We start from the raw sequence: 21,469 nt of genomic DNA, 5'->3' as shown, positions 1-21,469 counted from the left end.
ATTTTACTTTGCACCCTACATTGCCAAACTGTGAGACACTTAGCAAATTGTAGTTTAGTCCTTCAACATAGTATGCATTATCACATGAAATTTTCTTTGTAAGCTTAATGGAACCTTTTCTTTTGATTTGACATGGAGAACCATAACCAAATCTAACACTATTTCCATCATAGTAAAGTTAACAAACTTACTTTTGTCTCTTGTCATGTGATGTGAGCATCTGTTGTCTATGATCCATCTGTCATTCTTGTTCATACATGTTACCAGTGTTGTAGGCTCTTCTTCATCAGATTGGTCCTTCATCATCATTATCATTAGAATCTTCTTCAATAATATAGCACTTCTTGCCTTTGTCTTTGTGATCTCTCTTATCATCTTCTCTTCTATGTTTGTACTTGTTACCTTCCTTGTATTCCTTTTTCTATGTACACCTTGCAGCAATATGTCCTACTTCATTGCAATTGAAACAAATGATAGGAAGCCTACCTTTGAATTTTCCTTTGCCTCTATGAAATCTTCTAGCTAGTAATGCTTCTAATTGTTCCATGTCTTCCTCATCAGTGCTACTGTCATTGGATACATATTTCATCTTTCTTTACTTCTTTGATTTCACCTGTTTAGCATCTTTCAGTCATAGATTGGCCTTGAAAACAGATTCAACATTCTTAGGTCTGTAGTTGTCAAAGTTAGGTTACTCAAATGCAGTGAGTCTACCCACTATACCTTCAAAACTTAGATTTTTTCCTGGCACACATCTTAGCTCTTGTATAGCTCATACTCTAATATCATAGATAGGGAGCAAGGTTCTTAAAAAATTAATATTAACGATATCATCATCTAATTGACCACTCAAACATCTTATTGCACTTACCACTTCCTTTATTCTAGAGGCATATTGAGCATCATTCTCACTTTCTTCCATTTTCATATCATCCAAATTTCCTCTGAGGCTTTCTCTTTTTTCTGTTTGGACATTATAATCTCCTCCATAAATGTTTCATAGGGCTTTCCACATCTTGAATGCAGTGTCACATCCTTTGATATCATCGAATTCAATATAGTTGACTGCAGAAGCAATTTCCAACATTATTTGATTGTGTTCCTGTTTGTTTTTCAAATCTTCTGCAGTAAGAGTACCAGTTGGGTCAACATGTTTAGTAACAATTGAGTTTTGGGCATAATCTCCTATGGATCCAAGATGTAGCTTCATCAAGCTTTGCCATGCAACAAAGTTGTCTTTGTTGAGCTTGGGAATTTCTCTCTTAGGCATTTTGATCTTTTTTGCTTCTAGTCCCTTTAAACTAAGTTAGCAGCAACACTCTGATACCAATTGTTATAATTCTTTAGAATAATTGAGAGGGGGGTGAATCAGTTATTCAAGGTCCAATGCAACTTTTCCTACAAATCTTTAATGGCACATAACTGAAATTATCATGCAAGCAATTGAACATTCAAACAACTATGAAATGTAAACATGCATCACACCATAATACTGAGAATTTGATAACCTAGAAACCCTCTAAGAATAAGAAGGGAAAATTGGAGTGGGGATGATACCCACAAAACAACTACACAATTGATTTCAACCACTTTTGATGGTTTGCCCTATTAAAGGCTACAACACATTATTAAATGTGACCTTGTTAGAGGATTTCACCATACTGTTAGGAATGGACCTAGTTAAATGACTTTGGAACATTCACTAGGAATGTCACCCTATTAAAGGATTTACAACATGGCTATTAAACCAATGTAAGTCCGTAGGATTTATTTTAACTATTACAATTGCTAGAGAGTAACAATAATGGCTTTTGATCTGATACAACTTACAACATATCTTGCAAATTACAAATCACACTTCAGTTCAATCCTTTGCTTGGCTTTAATCACTTCAGCTCTGTAAGATTGTCATCTCAAGCTTCATCACCTTGAGTCTTTTTACTCATCATACCAATGCAATCATATCAATGGTCACCTATTGAAGCAAAGTATCTGTGCTCTCTTCCACCTTAGCACCTTCTTCAACACTTCATACTTTCATGCTTGACCACCTCTTTTCTTTGTGACCTTATGACTCCTTAAATAGAAATCTAGAATACCTTTCCTACTCGGTTGTCCCTCTCCAACTTTAGGGTTTCAATAGATTAGGTAGGATACAATGTATCTATCCCATATCTTGCTATTATCTAGAAACTTCATCTTGAATCCAATTATATTCGTCAAAAACATTTTACATAATGTTCTGTGCCAGCAGTTCATCATTCTTATCTTCTATCTAATTCATAGAATTTTAGATAATTACCATGTTGGCTCAAATCTGGAAAATCTTCAATTTTGAAAATAGTGCAGCAAGTCGGCATTATTGATTTACTGATGCTCAATTTCTTTTGTGTTACTCGACACTTGTATCTTGCTCGGCACCTGTATCTTTACTCGGCACCTATTTCTTTCTCGGTACCTAAGGAAGCTCAACATTTGAAAACTTTCTCAGCACCTATTATCATTTTTTCTACTCGGTACCTGATCTTCACTCGACACCTGAAGATCACTCGGCACACACTAAGTTAAACTTTTCTCGGCTTCAACTAAGAATTTGTTCGACACTAACTAGCTTGCTCGGCTCTTTCTAATGAACTTAGTTAGGCTTTATAAATGACTTAGCTAGACCTTACATCTTTGATGTGTTTTAGTGTGCCCATTCTCTGTGTCTGACATCAATGCACTATTTCATCAATGGCTTAGCAGATCCTTATACTTTGTTACAACATCATAATTTCAACCTTTCTCTAGATCACTAAAGCAATTGTCATTCCTACAAGTAGCAATTTTGACATCAATGAAAAAACAATGATTGAAAACATTCTTTACCAATTCCATTACTCTTCATTCATGAGCTTTTCAATTATTTCCAATGTACCTAACATGGCCTTGTTTTTGGGACCCATTATGCATTTAATCTTAGTTTTGTGAGCTTAAGGCATTCCCCTAAGTTGCACTTAAGAGGGGGTGTTAGAGTAAATAATTAATAATTAATTGTTTATTCTATTTACTTAAGCTTACTTAGGTTAATACATTTATTTAATATTTAGTATTTAATAGTTGTAGTGGTTAGTTGTTGACAACATGAGAGTTTGTTCCCTTCTAGCATGTTCCACCTTTTTGTGAAAGTGTACCTAGTTGTCAACCTTATCTTCTACCTCCTTCTAACTTGTTCTACAAGCTTCCACGGGGCCTTTATATTTCATCTCTCTCTCATTGTAAATTCATCCATTCACATAGCAATTTCTTTTTTCCTATTGTGAAATATTTTCTCTTGATTTGTTTTCTTCAAGCTCTTGGTCCTTAGGTTTCTCTTTGACAAGCTATTTGCACTATAGGTGGTCTTGGTGATTATGGAGTTGGATTTCATCAACTCCTACAATTGAGGAATAGTAGATAGACATAGTTAAAACAACTGGTAACTAATGCAAGAGATCTTCCATGAAAGGAATCTCAAAAGTGACACTAGCAATAGTAGGCAGATGAAGTTAAAATAATTAGTGATTGACGTGAGAGATTCCTATGACACTATAGGGGTTGCCCCCAAGTTATAACAAGATTCAATCCATGGATACATGAGTGAGAGCAACAAACTAAAGTAGGAAAGCAACTATACAAGAGCTAGAATATGCATTGTGAGATATACCATTTTGAACAAGAGGCACCTATTTACCAGGTTTTCACCTTCATGGTAGATATTCTTATTTTTTTCTACCATGATGCCTATTTGCTAGGTTTTCATCAATGGCACTTTTTTTCAATTTTTCAATTTTTTATTTTTTTTCTTCTCTTTTCTTGTATTTTTTGTATTTTTCATTTTTTTTGGGTTTTACCAAGGTGCCTATTGCTAGGTTTTCACCAAGGTAATGATTTTTTTAGGACTAATTTTTACATTTTTTTAAAGACATTTAAGTGTATATAGAGAGCTTCTAAAATTAGATCAATTGTAAAAACACTTTAGGTGGAAAATGTTGATGGGATACTTGAGCACCTCTCCCTCAACTCTAGAAAGTTGGTAAGCACTAGATCTAAACACTACCATGATTATGTATGGACCAATCTAGTTGGCTTCAAACTTCCCTTTTTGTATGCATTGTTGCTAATTCTCTAGGGTTCTCTTTTAGAATGAGATCACCCAATTGGAAGTCATGGGGCTTAACTTTCTTATTGTATCTTCTAGACATACACTGTTGATAAGGTCAAAGATGACCACACACTACTTGTCAATATTTATCTAACAATTCTAGCACTTGAAGCCAAGATATTCTATTGTCATCATCAGTAATGAAGCCCTTCATGGAGATTCTCAAAGTAGAAATCTGAACATCAATTGGAAGCACAACATTCACTCCATATACTAAAGCAAAGGTTGTTGTACTTGTTGGAGTTCTGATACTTGTTCTGTAAGCCCATAAAGCTAGATTAATCTAAAGGTGCTAGTCCCTTGTAGATTTTTCAACTATGCAATGCAAGATCTTAAGGAGTACCTTGTTGGATGCCTCTACTTGACCATTACCCCAGGTTAATAAGTAGAAGACTAGTGTTGTGTGATTCTAAACTTTTTACACAACTCCTTAAGATCCTTGTTTTTAAAATGTCCTTCATTGTTAGTAATAATGGAGGAAGGTATACCATACCTACATATGATGTAATTCCTAATGAAAAAAGATATTTTTTTTCTATTTTCTACAGAGAGAGGGACTACCTCTACCCACTTACTGAAGTAGTCTTTAGCATTAATGATGAACTTATGTCAATTTGAAAAGGACAAATGAATCTAACCTACAAGATCAAAGTCCCATGTTGGAATGGCCGCATTGTAATAGATGGAATTAGCTCCCTAGTTGGAGCATGAATCAAATTCCCATGGAGTTAGCATTATTTGCAAAAATTGGCATATTTGATTGCCTGTTGGTCCATATTCAACCAATAGTAACTAGCTCTAATAAGTTTACAAGCTAGTGTCATGCCACTAGAGTGAAATTCATAAATGCCCTCATGTACACTTATTAATGTGTGCTTGTACTCATCAGGTTCTAGACACCTAAGGAGTGTTCCATTGAGACCTCTCCTAAACATGTCATTGGCAATAATAACATATCATGAAGCATTACATATTAGGTGATGTTTTCCATTCTAAGTTAGACTATCCAAAATGGTTTGGTCATGAAACTAAGAGTATATCTAGTGGTAGGGGTATCAGTCATGTCCCATAATAGAAAAGATCATCCTAGATTTAGGAGAGCCATAGGTAGGGTGGAGTGATGCTTCCACTAGGAACTTGTGTCAAAGATCATTTTCTAGCATTTGTAACAAGGAAGAAAGATTAGCCATGGCATCAACTACTTTGTTATCTGCTTGAGGAATCTGTTGAAAAGTGATATGAACAAAGTATTTCTTCAAGTCATCCACCATGCATTTCTAAGGGATCAATTTTTCATCCTTTTTTTGATATACATCATTGACCTGGTTGATTATGAGTTGGGAATCAACAAAGATGTTTAATTGATCCACTCTCCATTCAACTATAGTCTTCATGCCACTAATTAAAGCTTTATACTCTATGGTATTGCTTGTACAAGGAAACATAATCTTGTATGCTTTAGGAAATGAGTACCTTTGTGGTGTGATGAACAAGAGTCCAACACCAGATCCCTATTGTATGAAGGAACCATCAAAGAACACCACCAAAGCTTGATGTGTAATGTTAGAATTGATTTATCAGGGAAATCAATGTTTAGTGGAAGAAGACTTTACATTAGTGCTTCTGCTAACTGATTAGAAATTTCTTGTCCTTTGATAGCCTTTCATTCAACATATTGAATGCCAAAATTACTTAATATCATGACCCACTTAGCCAACCTTCTTGTTAGAGCTGCTTTGCTGAGGAAGCACTTTAGTGGATCAATTTTAGCAATCAGTCATGTAGTATGGTAAGCATGGAATATCTCAACTTTTGGGAAGCAAAGATGACTGCCAAGCAAGACTTCTCAATGATGCTATAACTCATTTCATAAGAAATCAAGATGTGACTTAGATAGTAGATAACTCTTTCCTTATTATCACTGGCTTCTTGAGCCAACAAGATGCTAAGTGATGATTTTGTTATTGAAATGTACAAGATAAGAGGATTCCTATGAATAGGAGGCATTAAGATCAATGGATTAGCAAGGAATTTCTTTATTTGTATTAGACTTTGATCACATTTTTGGCTCTAGTTATATTTCACATCTTTATGCAAAGTCTTGGTAAAAGGTTGTGAGCTATCTGCTAGCTGTGAGGTAATCTATAAATGGATTGAAGTATTCCTTGTAAGCCCCTCATCTAACTAATATTACAAGGTGGAGGTATATTAATGATTTCTTGAACTTTCTCTGTATCAACCTCGATTCTGTTTGTAGACACAATGTAGCCAAGTAGTTTCCACAATGTTACACCAAATACAAATTTCCTGGGATTAAGTCTTAGAATGAATTTCTCCATTCAATCTAGGATAGGTTCTTAATCATGAAGGTGATTATTTCATTTTGTGCTCTTAACCAAATTATCATCCACATAGTCTTCCATTGTTTTATGCATCATATCATGAAAAATTGTAGTAACTACCCTTTGGTATGTAGCACTAGCATTTTTCAAGCCAAATGACATCATGTCCCAATAGAAAGTTCCCTATGCACAAGTAAAAGTAGTCTTTTCCTAATCTTTTGGTGTAATTTTGATCTAATTATAACCAAAAAATATATACATGAGTGAGTACATTTCATATCCTCCTATCATGTCCACTATGATATCAATGTTAGGAAGTGGAAATTCATCCTTCAGACATTCTAAGTTTAGATCTGAGAAATCTATACAAATTTTGATAGATTTGTCATGCTTGGAGACTAGAACAATGCTTGATATCCATTCAGCATAATCAAAAGCTTAGGTGATGCCAGCTTTCAAAATCTTTTCTAGTTCAACTTTGACAAGCAATGCAACATGAGGATGTATTTTTCTAAGTTTTTGTTTAACTGGTTTAACTCCTAGTGCAATAGACAAGTGATGTATTATGAGATCAAGATCTAGTCCTGACATATTGAAATATGTCAACATAAAGTTTATCTATTTCTCTTGGAAGAAGGCAATGAATTACTCTTTTTCTTCTTGAGATAGCAATTGTGCAAGATGTGTTATGTGAAGATGTTCTTCTATTCCCAAGTTGATCAATTGTGTTGGCTCTATCAACACTAATGATCTTTCCTGAAAATGACTAGGAAGTGCATCAAATATCTCATCCGTGGGCACCTTAGAGAGGTTTTCACCCTTGGATACATCTTTTATTTTTACTTTTTTATGTTCTAACACTACCACAATGTGGTTTTCACCATCGACCCTTTTATTTCTTTTCTTTTTGATTGTATGACTGAGATATTTGATGTCAAATTCAATCATGTTGATAGTTTTTTCACTAGTGGAAGACATTACAGGTTTGATAGTGTTTAAGTAATAAAAAAGAGCATAGTCATTTTTGGAATGTAGGGACTTCACTTGATGCATTGAAATTTTAGTCTATGAGATTAGGATAGGTGAGTGAAATAGAAGTGGCACACTCGATTGTGCTCATAGTATAATTATCAAATGCTTGGACAAGAAATCCGAGATCTAGAGTAGATTTGTCTGCAAGTGTGTTCAAATGCATTTAAGTTCTAACATCATTACTCAGAGGCTCGATGGCACTAGTTGGATAAGACTCTTTTGACCTAACCCTAGAGGCTTCACCTACTTTGAGGAGGTTTTCATAGACATGAACTTCATCTATGTCTTTATATGTAGTTTCTTTGGAGAGAGAGTCAAATTCATACTCCCAAGAATTTGTGCTACATGGTGATAGGCTATAGAATTCCCCAATAGTGATAGGGGCAAGCTATCCTTCATCCTCTAGATTTTTACAAAGACACTCAATGTGTAAAGCATGACTAGACTCTCCTTGTTCTTGTCAGGTATGATGTAAATCAATAGTATCATCAAAAGAAACACTATCACCATTCATGGTGCTGACCTATGGTACAAAATCATCTAGTTCAACAAAGAGTTTAGCAAAATCATTAGGAATGGGATAAGGATAAGGATACTTATCATCAACATTATTGTCTTCATGGTTATTGGACTCAGCTTCTGACTCATTTTTAGATGAAAACTCAGGTTCATATATAAATTTTTTAATCCCTAGATGGAAGGGAATCTTCTTGAAGCCTAGACTAGATGTATCTCAATTCCTCCTAGCTATCATTTTGATAGGATCAATCAGTCCATTTTTGTTGCATTTAATAGGACTAGTTCCCTTGTAGAAAAAGTGTTTCATGAGTTTAAGACCTGGACCATATTTTTTAGAAGTAACTTTAGAAGACTATTTTATGAGGTCAATTGGAGTTTCCTCTTTGTAGATCCATGTAGCAAAGGCTCTATTTTCACTTTTCTCCTTGAGAGGGATAGTAGGTTTGAGAAATTTAGCATTATACGTGGTTTGAGGTGTCAAAACAAAAGGACTCTTTGCTTCATATTGTCTCAGATAATGATAGGGAGACTCAAGAAGAGATGTCCATGATAGAACTAGTTCTATGTGATATTCACCCATTCTACTTTCTTTCACCTTGAGTGACTACTTAATTTTCTTTAGCTTGTTATGATGATGGTCTATAGATTCCATATTAGCATGTATGAAGTTTTCAATAGATTTCAACATATTACATGTATAGCTAGTACTTGTGGGTATGGTGACTTCAGAGTCATGAAATGGGAACTTTATGCATTGATGGCAAGTGGAAGGCACAACTTGCATCTCATGTATCCATGGTCTTCCTAGTAGAATATTGTAAACTAAGGGAATGTCTAGGACTCAACAAGTGACATCCCTTTCGATAGGACCAACCCAAAGAGGTAACACAATAAGACCCAAGGATTTTCACTCGACTTCATCATATGCTTTGATAGTTATCTTGTGGTGAGGGTCAATGGACTCTTGAGAATAGTCCAGTTGTCTAAGAAAAGTAGCAGAGACAATGTTTAATCTAGATCCATTATCAATGAGAACATGACAAACATGTGTCTAGTGTATCATGACCTCAATGTGTAGAGGTTGATTATGTGGATAGCTTAGTGAATTTTCATCCTCCTTAGAGAAGGATAGGTAGTAAGGTGAGGTCAGATAACCTACCATAGATTGGAACCTCTCAAGATCAATATCTTGAGGGACATTTGCCTCAGTGTGGGGTTTTTCATGAATTTGACTATGAGTAGGCAAGATTTTGAGTAGTTCAAAGATCATGATTTGTGCATTTTTTCATTATAACTAATCAAGGATACTATAGCTAATAGCCATATAAGTTGTTGCAAGTTTTGTCCCTTTGCCAGATGGACCAACAATTTCTTTTTCTTTGTGTTGTTCTAATTTAGGAGTAGAAGGTGTAGGGCCTTTTTGAGCAGTAACTTGGCATGAGAATGTGTTACAACTGCATTGGCACAAGTTTGTGATGGTTCATTGTCAAATGTGTTGGAATTAGGGACCCTTAAGATAAATGGTGTCTTAGTTTTAGGATTGTCTTATTTTTCCTTAACGGTAATAACATCATATTACTCAAAATTCATAGTTTAAAGCATGTTGATCACCTTGTCATCATTAGAGTATGTATCATTGACATTTTTATTAGGTTTTTATTTAGATTTTTCTCCTTTCTCATAGGACATGAATGTTTCTTTGAAAAATCCTGACGATCTAAGTTCTTGTTATGCCCATCCACAACAATGTCACCATCATTGATTAGGTCTTAGATTTTGTGACACAAGTTGATGCTTTTGCTAGTTTTGTGACCTCTTTTTTAGTGTTATTCATAAAATGTGGTTTCATTCCAGCATGGTGGTTGTGGTTCTGGATTGTAAGGATGAGAGTTTTCGAATGGAGAAATGAGTTTTTTTTTGTAGCAAGGTCTTGTAGACCACATCTAAAGTTTCACCAAGAGGCATACATTCTTGTTTAGGGTGGGTGACCTAAGATGAGTTTCTTAGTTTTTTTCTAGACGTCTTGTTGTCAGAAGAAGGTTTCTCAACATTCTTGGATGCTTTGAAATTATCTATAAGATTGAAAGCTACCTTAGCATGTTTAGGAGTAATGTTGTCAACAACTTCGTCATGCACAACCTCTCAGTTTTTGTTCACATACTTGAATTTGTCTTTACTAGAGGTTGACCCTTGTTTAGTGTCTTTCTTAAGGGTTAGTTCACCCTTTTGGACCATGAATTCATCTATCTGAATAGCTTGTGTGACCATGTCTTGAAAGGCATGTGGACCTTGAAGTTTAACTCTATACCTAAAACTAGGAAGAAGATTATCCATAAAGATATCAAGTTTCTCTATTTCTAGGATTTTACATGAGTATTTGGTGTAATGTTGTCTCCATATTTGAAGGAATGTGAGGATAGGTTCCCCAAATTTCTATTTAAGGTTACACATGTCTCAAATGTTAACCAAGTGTTGTATGTTGTGAGAGTACTATTGGAAAAATAAGTTGGCAATCTCATCAAATATTGTGATACTAGTAGGCAATTGTGAAAACCACTCCATAGCCTAACCATCTAGAGTCCTTGGGAATAGATGCATGAGATATGTTTGATTATGCATGATTTCTATAGATCGGGCACCAAATTCCCACAAATGATCTTGGGGATTAGTAGTTCCAAAGTATTTATCACACTTAGGTAACTCAACTCCTCTTAGAAAAGGAGACATGTCTATAAAAAGGAAATGGACAAAGAGTATCTAAGGTGTATGTTTTTGTAGGTTTGTCTTTATCAAGCATCATTGGGCTAACTATTATTGCATGATCTTTAGTTGTTTTTTCAATTTAGAAGTTTTAATTTCCTCTTTAGGTGTAATGATAGTTTCAACATTAAATTAATGAGGTAGCTTGGCTCCCTCTTGAGCAAGTTTGAGAATGTATGACTCTTTCTCTTTATTAAGCAAGATTTCCATGACCTTTTGGAAGTTTTTCCTTACAACATTTTCTGATATGTTAAAGAAATATTTCTACCTCTTTTCTATTCTCATCAATAAAAAGAGGTTCCTTATGTCATTCATTCGTATGTTGATCTTGGTCTCTACTATGTTCTCTATTTTTGGTTTCTTGATCAGCCATTATAGGAATGTGAAAAGTTTTAGTGTGTTTTGGTTGAAAAGGTTGTTTGAATAAGAATTCAGCTATATTGTTTGGAGACATATGACCTTTGCTAGTTTTTGGATCGACTTGATATAAAGGGTTCCTAGTTTGTTACAAGTTATAGAGAATGTTCTTTGAACACAAGGTGATCTGATATGTGAAGGAGATCATGAAGACTCCTCACTAGATGAACTGGACACAGACTATGTATAAATTGGGAAGTGATGTCTACTATGATTATGACCTCTAGCTCTACCTTGTCTATGTCTAAGGGGATAAAACACACTTTTGACTCTTGTTGCCACATTCATAGATGATGAAAAAAACTGAAAGACTAGACAAGGACGACACTAGAAAATGGTCTCAAAAAGGCACGATAAGAGTGTTCTGTACTATGGTATGAGTTATCAGAGTAATGGATAAAATAGCCAAAGATTATAACTATCATGACATAAAGTATGACAAAAATGAGAGGAAAATAATAAGAGAGACAAGAGATGAGACTAGTTTTTGTGTAGGTCACAAGTTGTTAGCTAAGAAAGAAGCCTCTCTTTGACACTATCTATAGATAGAAAAGTGGTAAAATGTTGTAGGTACAAACTAGAATTAGAGCGTAGATAGCTCTGAAAAAATAGTTTGATAGTTTTTAGGACAAGAACTCATGCTAATATTTATAGGGAACTGTGCCAGGAAGTACTAAGAAGGATGCAAAGATTCAAATAACAAATTTTGAATAATTTTCTTGTGTGAGGACTTGCACAGAGCCACACAAGGAGTTAACAAATGGATAAAAGAATAAGACTTTGACATAGATAGGCAGTATATGCAAGATCTCATGTAGAGATTTTTAGAAGACCACATGAGGACTTGGATAGGGTTGCACAAACAAATGCTAATTAAAAAGGTTCTCACACAAAATTTTGCAAAGCTGGGTACAAAGAAGGGGATCAAATGACAACTAAGATGGAATTTTGAAGAGATTTTGTAAATTTTAGATAGTTCTAGATAAATTGTTAGCAATTTTTATATATTTCAAATAGGTAACAAAATGGTTTTAAATTTTTGGACAACATTGTGTTTTCAAAGAGACAATTTGTTTTTAGATAGATACAGGAAGCAAGAATTAGTCACAAACAATCCAACCAAGGACAAAACAACTCGGAGGGATGGGTGAGTCTTGACCATCAATTTGTTTAGTAGGTTTGGACAAGTTTAAAGATTCAATAACAAACATGCTTTATCCCTATAACCAAAAATGGTAGAGAGGGCAAAACCTTTGTCTCACAACTTATGTGCATGTGTTCACCTCACACAATTGTGTTACCCTAGTAGAGGGCACCCATTTTTTTTGTGTATTACAAGGGCTGAATAACATATACATTAAATGAACACCCTTGTGGTAGGGGTCAAGCATGTATACCACCTTCCAATGCCCAGGTACATGCTTATGGTGAGGATCTGTAGGAGAGATTCTTCCCCCTCCTTGCACAAAGATTATGCCCCCTTTTAGAGGTGAACTAGATAGCAACCAACTAAGAAGTTTTCAATTTGCTTCTATTCATATTAATCCTTAGTGGCTTCACATGCTAATTTAAGACCAACATCCCACACTAGCATCTGAAAGTGCACACACTTGACCAGTAAGATTGGGGCCGATGCTAGCTAGTGCAACAGATAGATCCTACTCTTGATATGTGATATTAGGAATCAAGAGGAAGAAATTAACATGGCTTTGGAGTCTTTTTCTCTATAAAGGTTCTTTATTGTAGTGAGTTGGAATCTCTGGTGAAAGGAGTGTGCTCACTCGAGTTGTTCTGAGAGGTTGGATCACTCTGACATGCCCTCTAAAGTTTGCCTTGAACTGGTGGTTTGGATCTAAGGGTCCAAGTTTCTAATTTCCCTCAAGGGAAAATAACATACTCCTCTACTTGATCACCTTGCCCAAACACACAAGACATGTTGATCACCGAGTTAGCTTAATCAATCCCAATTGATACTTTCTGAAATTTTGATTCCCTAAAAGGAAATCATCATCCCTTCATAGAAAAGATTCCTATAGGAGAACCACTAACTTGCTTGCCTCCCTTGGGTGTAGTCTTTCAGAGGCTTCTAAGTTTTTAATTTACTCTTAGGTATCACTTCAAGGTAGTAAAGAGCATACTCCCCTATTCCCCTATCATGCACCCTACAAAGTTCACAAGCCCTATTTATACAATGTGTGAAAAGGAATAAAGAAGACATGACATTTAAGTGGGTTTTAAATAAGTCTTCAACATATGATCTTGGGCAAGCATCCTACAATCAAATAATTAGTACATGTTTCAAGTGTTTTGATATAGGTGTCTTTGTCAAGCATCCTGCAAACCACTATTAAGCTATAAAAAAACTAAATATCCAAATGAAAATGCTTTAGAAAAATACTATTAGTCAAACATAATAATAAACTGAATTCTAGAAAATTGTATTTTGCATGTACTATTGCAAAATTTTGTGAGAAATCATGTAGAGGCCCATGTGAGGAAATGATGTGCACTGCATGAGAAATTACACATTTATGTACTTTTTTGCATGAGGAGGTTCTATGAAAGAGGAAAAATCTTTAGTCATGAAAATGAGATTTCTCATCCAAAAATCTTGAAAATTGTATGAAAGAATGTCATAGAATCATAAAAAATATAGAAAATAGAGTAGATGAGGCAAAAAAAAAAAAATTCTTAGCCCCACGATGGCAACCAGAAATGTATATGTGAAATGTGGGCCTCAGATCCTCACAAACTTCAACATGGCCATTACCTAAGAGATTATCCTAGAATGAACATTGAATTGTTCATCTAAGAAATCCAATAATTTAACCTATTGCCTTCTAAATAGAAAGATTTTGCCTTTGCTCTCAGAAGGAGAAGCGGGCAACTAGACCCCTAGTATGAAGGATTTTTATTTATAGAAGTTGATGAAAGCCAACTTCACAACTTACCAAGATTACCTGCATGCAAAGAACCTATTGAAGAGAAACCAAAGAAGGAAGGGTGGAGCTAGGAGAAACTAAATGGACTGAGAGAGAAAAATATTGCAACAATGAAAAATGAAATTTCTATACAATATTGATATGAAAAAGATATGAAATTACAATAGGAGAGTCTGAATATAAAGGCCTCAAGGAGGCTTATAGAACAAGCTAAAAGGTGCTAGGAGATAAGTATGACAATGAAGCATACATCCAAAAAAGGTGGAATATCCTCAATCAAGGTGAGAAGATAAGTGGTGGAATATCCTTAAATAAGATAGAATATCCCTAGGTAGAGCATGCAAGGTGTGGTAGCACTAATGGTGTGGCTAAGTGGTGGCTATTGGATGGCAGATTTTGAATTTTTTAAAAAAAAAATTGTACAAAAATTGTTCATACATATCCCTACAGCCTCACAGACAAATTTTTTTGCCTCCTAGAGAAACTTTCTCCAAAATGGACCAATTTTATATGGATCTTTACTATAACATGCCTTCTAAACTCAATGGAAGTGTTTTTTTAGGCCCAAAGTGTTCCAAAAAACAATCTTTCTCCCGGTTGAAGAAAAAAATACAAACAAAGTAGGGTTTATGTCTCTGAATCGCGACTTTAAAAATCATTTAGCCAGGAAGCAACAAGGATGCTCTAATACCATGTAGAAGTTGATGAAAGCCAACTTTGTAGCTCACCAAGATCACTTACATACAAATAACCTATTGTAGAGAAACCAAAGAAGGAAGGGTGGAGCTTGGAGAAACTAAATGGTCTAAGAGAGAAAAATATTGCAACAATGAAAAATGAAATTGTTGTACAATATTGATATGAAAAAGATATGAAATTAAAATAGGAGAGTCTTAATATAAAGGCCTCAAGGAGGCTTGCAGAACAAGCTAGAAGGTGCTAGGAGATAAGTATGAGATTAGGGTGAGAAGACAAGTATGACTTAGATAGGAACAAACTCCCATGTTGTCAATAACTCCTAAACTACAACTATTAAATAAATTCATTAACCTAAGTAAAATTTAGTAAAAGTGTAAAAAATAATAATTTACTCTAACATTATCAAGCTATATGGAAATGCAAATTACTCTAAATGAAATGCATGTTAATGTAGAAATAAGAAAGAGCATTTAATCTATATGTATGCATATATTAAACTAAATGATTTTAAGATACTAAAAACTATGAGCACTATGAAATATGAGCTAAATTAGCATACGTTCTAGCATAGGTTTACCAAAATAAACATTCAACCTCTATAATGAGGATTTGGAGACCACTTAAATAGAGTTACAAAATCAATCGATGGTCACGATAAATTTGGATGGACGGTCGAGATTGAAGGTGAGATTTAGTTGAGATGGAAACTTCCTTGTGTAGGTGAAGTTAACTATTTCAGATTTGAGTCCGATGAAGAGTTAATTGAATTTCAAGAGTGTGAGAACAAGTTAATTATAATAATTCCAATTTGAGAGATAGCTCAATTAGAGATTCCATTTTAGAACTAAAGAAAAGATTTGGAGAGATTGTTTGATTTAATAAAATGAGATATGACCTCATAAATGCATAAACTTTAATTAATTGAATTATTAAATTTGATAAGTAAAATGAGGACATTATTAAATTAAATACATTTGATTCCTTTGTACATTAGCTAAAGAAGTAATTTAATATAATTAAAGTATGAACACTTATAATTATATTAAATTAAATCAATAGGTTTAATGTAGCTAATTTGAGTTGATACTTAGGAATTAAATAAAGAGTGTGATTAATGCATATTAGGGTTTTCTAGATTTGGCAATTGGGTCAAGTAGCGAGTATCAAAATTATAATTGCCTAGGAAAATAGGACTTAGAAATGATCAAATAGACTAGAATCGGTTAACATGGCAATGTGCCAATTTTGGGGTATTACAATGACCATATTCATCACAAGTCCAACATTTAATGATTTTCTTACCTCCTTTTTGTCTTTTTACTAGAATGGCTACCCCTCTAACACATTGGTCAAAAACTCCACAAAAATGGTGGCACTATTTCTACCAAGCATTAGTTGAAATTTTGACCAATGCTAGTAGAAAAATGCACATCATTGGTCAAAATTTTGACCAATGCTTGGTAGAAACTTGCAAAGCATTGGTCAAAATTTGAAATTTTTTTGAGGCTCACACTTGTTGAAGTTGACACTTTAGCAATGGCCTTTCCTATGAAATTGCTGTCTAAAACCTTTCTAATGAGATAATGTGTTATGAGATCTTCATCAGCAGAATGGAACATGAATCCATGAGGCAGTTGTGCATCACCCATATCATAACTATAACTAAATTTAAGAGCCTATTTTATTGAATTCTCTTCCCTATCACCCATATTCATTTCCTTTGCTATGAGAAATAGGGAAGAGAATTCAATAATAGAGGATCTTAACTTTAGTTACAATCATGATATGGGTGATGCACAACTGCCTCCTAGATTCACATTCCATCCCATCGATGAAGAGTTCATGTAACACATTATCTCTTTAGAAAAGTTTTAGACAACAATTTCACGGGAATGGCAATTGCTGATGTGGACCTCAACAAGTGTGAGCCTTAGGGAGGGTTCAATTCCCTCCTTTATTATTCACTATGTGTATAATCCCATGCACCCACTTCATCTCAAATGATGATATGTACTAAATGCTGAATTTTTGTGTTGAGTTCTCTAAAACCATCCATTTCATGCCTTCATCTGTACATAATGTCTTTCTAGTTTGTTTCTACTTGCACGCCCATTTCATTTCATATGATCATCGAAAAATTGTGTCACTCTAAGCTCTCAACTATTTCCTCTTGATTTATCATCTCATAACTACTAAATGAGAGTTTTGGGATAAGCTATAGGCATCCACCAAAGCATAAAGGATTTTTTTAGACAGTGTAGATGAAGTAGTAGCATTTTTCTTGGGAGACATGCTTGCAAAATGGAAGTATACATAAGTCATGTGAACTGTTTGACAAGATGCCTGAACATAATGTGGTCATCAAAAGCCATGGTTGCTAGATATGTACAAAATAGATATATCAAGAGAATATATTTGTTTAGGTCGCAATTGCCCTAGTAGACATGCATGCAAAATGTTGAATCCTAAATGAATAGTTCAATTGAATCCTCCTCCTAGAGGAAGGTTATAACAAATACATAGTTCAATTGAATGGTCTAAAGATACCATTAGGATGAGCATTTTGAACAATCCATCAAGATCCTAAATTTCCACCCGCACATTAATGAGGCTTGGCTCAAGAACTACTTTTGGTGTTTGAACATAACCAATGCATGTAATAAGCAACAAATTCTATATCAGAGTTGAACTTTGGCAATTCAAATGCTATTTACTTCATGAAGAATTATTAGGACTTTTCCTTGAAAAGTTGATATCAATTTTTATTAAATGTAGTGATCAATTCCATCAAAGCTAAGCCACAATGTCAAAAACCTCATGCCAAATAGATATTTAATGCACATTCACCATTACATTAATAGAAAGAAATGAAAATCTACTATTCCTCAAAACATTTAGTTGCTAAAAAAACTCATCTAGTGATATCCAATTGATTAAATGGTTTCCAACCAACAAAATTTTTTTGAATCTACATCACATAATTCAAGTGAAAGAAAAATGTCTCTTTTACATTAAAGAAATTAATAGTTGAATTTTCATCAATGGACACAAATACTGAAAGAATGAAATCTGATTTTTGTAATCCACAATATCTAAATTGTAAAATTAACTTGCTAACTAAAAAAATACCAAATAGAGTGTGGGACATCCATCATCACGTATCTTGAAGGCTCCCTAAATGAAGGATTTGGCTTCATAAACTTTAAAACATTTAAACTCGAGGATTGTAAGGATCCAACACAATTTCAATACCCTAATATAACACTCTCTCAAATTTTTCCAACAGTCCAATTCTCTACCCTTTAGGCCTACTACATACTTGAAATGGGGATGACTTTGGCTTTTCCCAAGATATGTGACAATTTAATGATGCTCACTGATGCCCTATTTGGTTTATTACAACATATCATGGATTTCATTATGTTTTTTTTGGATTAGCACAACTACCCTTGATTGGTACCCTATTTTTATGCATAAAAATGACTACTTTTTAAAAGGAAGTATCATCAAATTACATCCAATCAATCAAAACTCCTAGACAGTGACTTATTACCTCTTCAATTGCTTAATCCCAAAAGGAATTGCTCTCCAATACCCTACAACATCAATACCCCAAAACTAGCGCTCCCAAACCCTTGAACTAGGGCTTCCTCAATCCCCCAATTAACGAAGGATTCACCTTCACATGAACATTTTTCAATGTCTCCAAGGATTAAATAGACCCCTTGTTGGGGTAGAATGTCTACTGCTATACCCTATCATGCATTTTTAATGGAGTGTCATGTTGTTGTTTAATTGAGATCATCCTATCTTGTTTAATCCTACATGTGCCTAGTTAGTAACTTATAATACATGTCAATTCTGGTCATTCCATGAATATTGATCCCCCATACTCATGGAATTATTTCCATTATTCTTAAATTCTACTGCAGTAAGTAAATAGTGAAAATAAGTCATTAGTTCTGCAACTAGTGTAGCAAGAAGTTTAACACAATGTGGAAAACATCAGATAGAAATGTGGATGGTTAATAACTCCTATCATTGCATTAATAAAGAAAACCAAATTGATTTGAGACTCCAAAGGATCAAGGAAATCTTGCAAAAATTGAAGTTTTATTGCTTGTGATATTACACCAGTCCATACACCTGACTCCCTCCTCTATATCTGTAACAACAATTCCCTCTTACATATATAAGACTTCACAATATAACCAATTCAACCAAATATCATTGTGTTGAAAGGTTCAAGTCTAAAACTAATACTTCCCTCCAAAATCTAAATAACCATTATAGGTTTGAAAATTTGAACTTAAAACATAAATTGACTTATTAAACATTAAAGCCCTTTTCTCATTATTAAAGTCTTTCACCTAGTTTCCTAATATCCCTACTAGACTCATCCTCAACCTATCTTAGAATCCAAGAAACCTTATTAAGAACATTGTTGAAACTTGGAAAACATTGTTCTCAAGCTGAAACTAATGTATTATTTAGAGGCCCGACACCTCAAAATGCTGGAACACCTTTAATTCTCATGCAAATTTGTAACTCATATTGGACCTACAAGAGATGAATTATGCATCAATCCCCTATGGACTAGTATAATTCATTATTGCCATGCATAATTTCAGCTTGATTCAGATCTCCATAAGGAAATGCATTAAATGTGAATCAAATAGTCTATTGTAAAATCTCAACAAAACTAAAATGTGATCAGTAGTAAGGTATGCCCTTCCTAATTAAGCATCAATCCCATATAGACTAGTGTAATTCATAATTACCATGCATTATTTAATGTTGGTTGATATCTCCGTGAGACAATGCATTAAATTGGAGTGAAACATAGTCTACCAAAAAACCTTTAACAAGACTTAAAAGTTAAATGTTATCGATAATAAGGTATGCCATTTGTGATGAGTAGAGTGCTTTCAGAATTGTACTGGGTGATTGATCAATAGAGAGGAAATAGTTGAGAGCTTAGAGTGACATAAGTTTCAAATGATCATATGAAATGAAATGGACATGCAAATAGAAAGAAACTAGAAAGACATTGTGTATAGATGAAGGCATGAAATGGATGGTTTTGGAGCACTCAGCATAGACACTCAACATTCAATACATATCATCATTCGAGATCAAACTTATATATAGTTAGCACAGATTGACAATCAATAGTAAACATAATAAAAACATCGAACATTATTACTAAGGCTAGTAAGTGATAACTCTCCACTTGCTAGAACAGAATGGACCATCTGAGGATAGAAATAACATAACTTCATCTGCTAGCTTCTAAGTAGCGTAAAAAAATCACCAATATAGTCAACAAATTGTGAAACCCAATCAGAAATTCTTGTCCAGTAGATTTGAAGCATTGATTGGAAGCAAGGTGGTTGTTTCATGTCCTTGGTTGGGAGCCTCAATTAATAGATGTAATAGGAGTCAATAATCAATAAAAGACAACCTACTTCTAGCACTTAATTCAACCTTAAGATATCCAATGATCATCAATGCAGTTCTACTTTCACAATATCAACAATCCTGAGTATTAAGTCCTAGAGATCATATCCATCATATGCCTTGACTAAGAATCTAGATTATAATTAGCTCATCATTTCAATACAAGAAAGTCTCAGTACTACTTGGTACCAATATTAATGCAATATCTAGTTAAGATAAGGCTGCTCCAACTATTAAACATATTGATATCAACATTAAGTTATGTGTGGTGATCTCAAACTATGAGTTACAATTTAACATAAATGTCTTATATTCATTTAAAGAGGTTCTTCTAAATCTATTTCTTCTTTTAGTCATTTTATCTTTATTATTCCTAGCTAAAAGAAATGAATATTTCTAAGTTTTCAATCTACATGAACAGTGCACAACTTTTATTCAATAGAGGTATGAAGAATACTTGTGATAGATAGTTGTTGTCAGTATGCTCCAGAATACTATTAGCTGGCTTGTTCTTGTATGTTTTGATTGTCTCCAAGTAATGAGCATACTCTTCCATACTAAAATCTCTGAACAACAATCCTAATTAAAGACAAAAAAATTCTCCCATTAAAAAGAAAAAAAATTGCACAGGTTATTTACAACAGGAATAAGGGGAAATATATCCTTAAAAGGTGAGATTAAAAAAACACACATAATGAAATTCTTTCAACAATGACCTTGTAGGGTAAAAAATATTACTTCAAGTTCAAAGTGAATAATATTACAATAAAACTAGAAAATAAATCATCACAGTGTTGCACAGTTGAGCAAGTCTCACCAACAAGCAAGCAATTATCAAACATGAAACAATTACAACAGCACTTGAGCATTGTAGGCAAGAGCAATTGACTCACAGGGATAAAAATCATTTCATTGATGTAGAGTCTAAGATTTTTAGCTCAAAATTTTTAGAAAACAAAATTTTTAGCTTAAAATTTTTACAAAAAAAATCTAGTAAACATTACAATCCACAAATACACTTAAAAAGTATTGGAGTTGGATACTTCTTACCTTTAAAACTTCCAACTTGTGCAATTGTATAGTGTATTTTCAATTGGATAGCAAGTAGCATGTTA

At 34.0% G+C, this 21,469-nt stretch overlaps 1 protein-coding gene across 1 annotated transcript in view; it reads right to left on the bottom strand.

Annotated features, from left to right (window-relative positions):
- The window catches only part of LOC149528704 (uncharacterized), a 167,174-nt gene that overhangs the window by 140,450 nt on the left and 5,255 nt on the right, over nucleotides 1-21,469 (bottom strand). Inside the window, exon 7 of the mRNA XM_089809065.1 lies at nucleotides 20,812-20,933. Within this exon, the coding sequence (XP_089665191.1) occupies nucleotides 20,812-20,910 (99 nt within the window). The 5' untranslated portion in view covers nucleotides 20,911-20,933. The remainder of the gene's footprint in view (nucleotides 1-20,811; nucleotides 20,934-21,469) is intronic.

Source organism: Cupressus sempervirens, chromosome 11 (genome assembly GCF_028749045.1).
Source record: "Cupressus sempervirens isolate cs-2001-9-10 chromosome 11, ASM2874904v1, whole genome shotgun sequence".
Lineage (NCBI taxonomy): Eukaryota > Viridiplantae > Streptophyta > Pinopsida > Cupressales > Cupressaceae > Cupressus > Cupressus sempervirens.
Note: the sequence above shows the minus strand (reverse complement) of the source record. Positions and strands in the feature narration are given on the sequence as shown.